We start from the raw sequence: 5,676 nt of genomic DNA on the forward strand, positions 1-5,676 counted from the left end.
TAACTCCATTTACCTGATCAAAATATAGGTCTCATGGCGGGTGTGACCGGTCGACAAGGGATGCTTACTCCTCTTAGGCACCTGATCCCACCTCTGGTATATCCAAGGGTCCGTGTTTACCCAGCTCTCTATTTTGTATTGCTTATAGGAGTTATGAGATTGATCACTGTTCGTTATCTTCACCTTTTAAGGGACCTCCGTGGCCGAGTTAGAGCATCGCGCTCAAAGTCACACGGCCTCTCACCTCTGTCGGCGCGGGTTCGAATCCCGCTCGCGCCGGTAAATGAGAAAGTCTCCCAGTTTACTTTCGGAAGGTCGGTGGTCTCTTCCCAGGTACATTGTATCTGAGTTCTCTCTTCCAAAAATAAAAAACTGGGCGCCACCAGATAACTGAACAATTGTTGAGTGTGGCGGAAAACATCAATCAATCAATCAATCAATCAATCACCTTTCATTTGCATGTGATTGAAGCTGACTTGGCACGTCTGTCGTAATGCATTTAAATGTCCTGCTTCTTTCTCCCTTTTTTTGGTAGTTTGTTTATCCGTTGACATTCTCTGTCTACCTTTGTTAATACGGGAGTATAATAGGATTTCAAGAATCTCTGGAAAAAAAATTCTGGTTTGCTTCTCTACATTTTGGCAGTTACTCCCCTAACACCGGAAGTTGAGGGCGCGCTTACCATTCATTTCACCATAGTATCAATTTCACAGTGGATATTTCAGATACTACCAATACATTTCTTGATACAAAAATCCACTCTTAGAAATAATGAAATTGAATTTGATCTCCATGCCAAACCGACTGACGCCCATTTATATCTAATGCCATCCAGCTGCTACCCACATCACATTTTCAAGCGTGTACCGAAAGACCTAGCCATTCGTGCCAGACGAATTTGTTCCAGCGAGGAATCTTTTGAACAACAAAGTCAACAATTAAAGTATCATTTATGCATACGGGGTCACAAGCCGCTGTCACTAATGCCATTAATGAGGTTAAAACAATTGACAGGTCTTCACTTCTGCAGTAAAGGGAGAAAACCAAAGGCTGTAGAGGTATCACACCGGTAATTATTTTCACTATATATTACTATAGAGGAAAAAAAATCATTAAAAATCAGTTTACAAAATTGATGCGGAATAATGCAGTCAGACACGTTCTATGTTACCTATCTCGTCTGCCGACACCAGAAAAACAACACCCTACGCGGCATTTTCGAAAATAAATTACCCGCAAACAAGACTACCCTCAAATCCACGTGTTTTTCACATGTGTGTAAACAGCTGGAGTGCACCTCAGGAAGTAGCCTCAGCTACCAACAGCAAATAGTTCCTTTGTATACACTTGGTTATTTCTACAAATTACACAAAATTTTCTAATCAGGGGTACAAAAATTAAGAGAAAAGAAAAAGAGGAAATGAGAAAAATCGCGCAAGGAAAAAAAAAAATTCTTTAAATATATGGAACTACAATTGACTAAGTTCATTTTGATTGGACAATTACCGGTGTGATACCTTTAAAGTAGCCCTGGTCACCACCTACCACCTTACCTTGAAGGACCAGAACAAACTTAAAGTACAACCTTCCTAAACTCTTGGATAATCCTAGATTGGCAAGAGAATTTAGTGAACCACCAATGGTGACAACCCTATATACATGTACTAGGAATATATAAATCAAAGTATTATCAAGCTTATTATATTATACACTAGGAAAATATAAATCAAAGTATTATCAAGCTTATTATATTATACACTAGGAATATATAAATCAAAGTATTATCAAGCTTATTATATTATACACTAGGAATATATAAATCAGAGTTTTCACTAGGAATATATAAATCAGAGTATTCACTAGGAATATATGAATCAGAGTATTTTCTAGGAATTTATAAATCAGAGTACACATATATATATATGTATTCTCGAGCTCATCATATACACTAGGAATATATAAATCGGAGTCTTCTCGAGCTTATTATATACACTAGGAATATATAAATCAGAGTATTCTCGAGCTTATGATATACACTAGGAATATATAAATCAGAGTATTCTAGAGCTCATCATATACACGAGGAATATATAAATCGGAGTATTCTCGAGCTAATTATTTACACTAGGAATATATAAATCAGAGTATTTTCTAGGAATATATAAATCAGAGTACAAATATATATATATATATATATATATATATATATATATATATTTATTTATTTATTCTCGAGCTCATCATATACACTAGGAATATATAAATCAGAGTATTCACTAGGAATATATAAATCAGAGTATTTTCTAGGAATATATAAATCAGAGTACATAGATATACATGTATATGTATTCTCGAGCTCATCATATACACTAGGAATATATAAATCAGAGTCTTCTCGATTTCATCATATACACTATGAATACATAAATCAAAGTCTTCTCGAGCTCATCATATACACTAGGAAAATATAAATCAGAATATTCACTAGGAATATATAATTCAGAGTATTCACTAGGAATATATAAATCAGAGTATTTTCTAGGGATACAGAAATCAGAGTACATATATATATATATATATATATATATATATATATATATATATATATGTATTCTCGAGCTCATCATATACACTAGGAATATATAAATCGGAGTCTTCTCGATCTTAGTATTTACACTAGGAATATATAAATCAGAGTTTTCTCGAGCTCATCATATAATAATTCCAATGTTATTTATTACAATTGTTTTGATTGGACAAAAATAAAGCTGAACAAGAGTTTATACAACATAGTGTGGGGTAACTATTCAAATTTTTGCAATTTTTAATAAAGTGAATGAATTGGAATTATAAGAATCAAACATTCTTTTTGAAGAATTTATCGATGTGTAAACTTCGGACATTTTACTCACAAACTTAACATAAAAGTGCTTCGCACTTTTATTCAGTTTGTGAGTAAAATGTCCGGAGTTTACTATAGGATTAAACATTCTTTTTGAAAAATTTATCGATGTGTAAACTTCGGACATTTTACTCACAAACTTAACATAAAAGTGCTTCGCACTTTTATTCAGTTTGTGAGTAAAATGTCCGGAGTTTACACATCGATAAATTCTTCAAAAAGAATGTTTAATCCTATACACTAGGACTATATAAATCAGAGTATTATCTAGGAATATATAAATCAGAGTACATATTTATTTGTATTCTCGAGCTCATAATATACACTAGGAATATATAAATCAGAGTCTTCTCGAGCTCATCATAAACACTAGGAATATATAAATCAGAGTATTCACTAGGAATATATAAATCAGAGTATTCACTAGGAATATATAAATCAGAGTATTTTCTAGCTCATCATATACACTAGGGATATATAAATCGGAGTATTCTCGAGCTTATTATATACACTAGGAATATATAAATCAGAGTATTCTCGAGTTTATTATATACACTAGGAATATATAAATCAGAGTATTCTCGAGCTTATTATATACACTAGGAATATATAAATCAGAGTATTCTCGAGTTTATTAAATAAACTAGGAATATATAAAGCAGAGTATTCTCGAGCTCATCATATACACTAGGAATATATAAATCAGAGTATTCTCGAGCTTATTATATACACTAGGAATATATAAATCAGAGTATTCTCGAGTTTATTAAATAAACTAGGAATATATAAATCAGAGTCTTCTCGAGCTCATTATATTTTATTCATGGCTTTTGCATATAACTACAGAAAATCTCATTCGTAGTTGAGCATGTTATAAATTCAAATGCAGATCAGTGGGTAGTGGTGGTAGTGAACCACTTGATGTCCCAGCTGCATCAGTTACGGGGTCACACAACTCGATTTCAAACTCGGTTACATCTCCTGCTGAAGGTGTGCTAGCAACAGAATAAGAAAACAGAATGTAAAATAGTATTCATGGCTAGGTACTGATAATATTAAAAAACTCATCGGCTTTTATTTCATTTATTTTATTCAATCTTTTAAGTTTTCCCCTAATAATTGAATAGGGACATGACTATGTATGAGTGAGTAATGCTATAATGCTTCTACATGTATAAATATATGACTCCCGTGAATAACGTAATATAATACCTGATGAGTGCCCTAAGGACCCGCTCAAAATACATTATATTGAATCCATGGGTAAATGAAAATGTCTTCTTTGCTCTAGAGCAGTTGGTTAAAGTCATACCTGTAATGTGAAATAAAATTTTGATTTCTACTCATAAATCATATCAGTTAAAGCAAAGAAATGCTTATTATTCATTTTAAAACGAAAGAATTTACCAGAGTTATGGCATTTCTTTGAATTTAGAGTTATTCGTCATTTGTGTATAAATCAAATTTAGTATCGTTACCTTTTTTTTCACAGCACACTGCCTGTCTACCAGGTTTTCCGCCCTGTAGAAAGTAGTTTTCACCAACCGTCGTGCAGTTAATTCCTCGCGTTGCCGCTATAATATAAAATTTCTTTAAATGCGTGCATATAAGGAAAAGACGACTTTTGTACTGAAATCAGAATTCCTTCTCTATGTTACGAATTACGTCTTCTGTTCAACTGTTTAATCATATATATATATATATATATATATACAGGAATGGCGGTTAGGGGACGCAAGTTTATGAGGCAAGGGGTATAGGGGTCGCCTTGAGGTGGGGGTCCAAGGGGCGAAGCCCCCGGAAGCTCCTGAAGTTGACAGATTTTATAGGGCCTGAAATAAGTCTCCTAAGTAGTAATTTTTACTATTTTCTGTAATTTTTAGTAAGGTGAAATTGATAAAATGACGCAAATTTTAAGGATTTTTGGAAAAAATTTAACCTCTCCCAATAAAAGTAATCAATAAATCAAAAGATTGTCATTTTATTCTCCGAGAGTGGAAGAAAATATTGCTTCTTTTACCGTTTACATTTTCCTAAACAAGAGACCACGATTTACCAAAATTTAGGGGGCGTCAATGTCGGTGTCAAAGTTTTGTATTATTCAATCATATAATGAAACAATCACTAACGTCATCTCGGTCAATGCGACACTTTAGCTAGCTCGGTGAAAATTGTACTTATCAGGAAGCTATTTAGCCTCGTAAAGACTTCAAAATGTCAGTAGTATAATGTTAACTGTTTTCTTCTTTCGTACTTTTTAAGGTCTCTGTCTGTGCTTGTGTGTAAAATGTTCCGTCACTTTAGTCTTACCGATTGTCTGACATTTGTTGTTCAATATTGGGGATGGAAAACAGAAGTGGACCGCATCCTGTTGCCATATGCCTTTTCGAAATCCGTAATCAATTTCAGTACTTTGGCATAAGCGTTCAAAATTGATGACTGCACTTTCGGCGTTGTTAACACACACCACAATGACGCAGGCTGACAGTATGACAAGCATCTTCAAAGTAAATGAATGCATCTAAATACACATACTGATATAGGATTCTAAGGAAAAATACCCCCTTTATGTATCTCTCTTATTCTAGTATGTACCCATGATTTAGCGATTTCTATTAAAACAACTTTCTGGCAATGAGCTGGAAATTTTCTACTTGTTTGGAGCTAGTTGACGCCTGAACATTGATAATTTATGATGAATTTAATTTTTCAATTTGATGTCTTTAAAACGAGGCACTGACATAGCATGAATAGAACATATTCGATATAAGGAA

At 33.5% G+C, this 5,676-nt stretch overlaps 1 protein-coding gene across 1 annotated transcript; it reads right to left on the reverse strand.

Moving 5' to 3' along the window:
* Positions 1–3,716: 3,716 nt before the first annotated feature.
* On the reverse strand, positions 3,717–5,444 carry LOC125683418 (uncharacterized). Its single transcript, XM_056139807.1, has 4 exons — positions 5,213–5,444; positions 4,381–4,476; positions 4,115–4,214; positions 3,717–3,897 (listed from the first exon to the last, which is right to left on the reverse strand). Exons 1-4 carry the CDS (start codon positions 5,421–5,423, stop codon positions 3,774–3,776), a joined length of 531 nt encoding a protein of 176 aa, XP_055995782.1. The 5' UTR covers positions 5,424–5,444; the 3' UTR covers positions 3,717–3,773.
* Positions 5,445–5,676: the final 232 nt, after the last annotated feature.

Source organism: Ostrea edulis, chromosome 6 (genome assembly GCF_947568905.1).
Source record: "Ostrea edulis chromosome 6, xbOstEdul1.1, whole genome shotgun sequence".
Taxonomy (NCBI): domain Eukaryota; kingdom Metazoa; phylum Mollusca; class Bivalvia; order Ostreida; family Ostreidae; genus Ostrea; species Ostrea edulis.

What these genes read in the sequence shown, in the direction of transcription:
- LOC125683418 (XM_056139807.1), bottom strand. Translation starts at nt 5,423, where the DNA reads ATGCATTCATTTACTTTGAAGATGCTTGTCATACTGTCAGCCTGCGTC. An exon ending in CAACAAATGTCAGACAATCG is followed by an intron (nt 4,477 to 5,212) that starts GTAAGACTAAAG and finishes TTTATATTATAG; the next exon opens with CGGCAACGCGAGGAATTAAC. An exon ending in GTCCTTAGGGCACTCATCAG is followed by an intron (nt 3,898 to 4,114) that starts GTATTATATTAC and finishes TTCTGTTGCTAG; the next exon opens with CACACCTTCAGCAGGAGATG.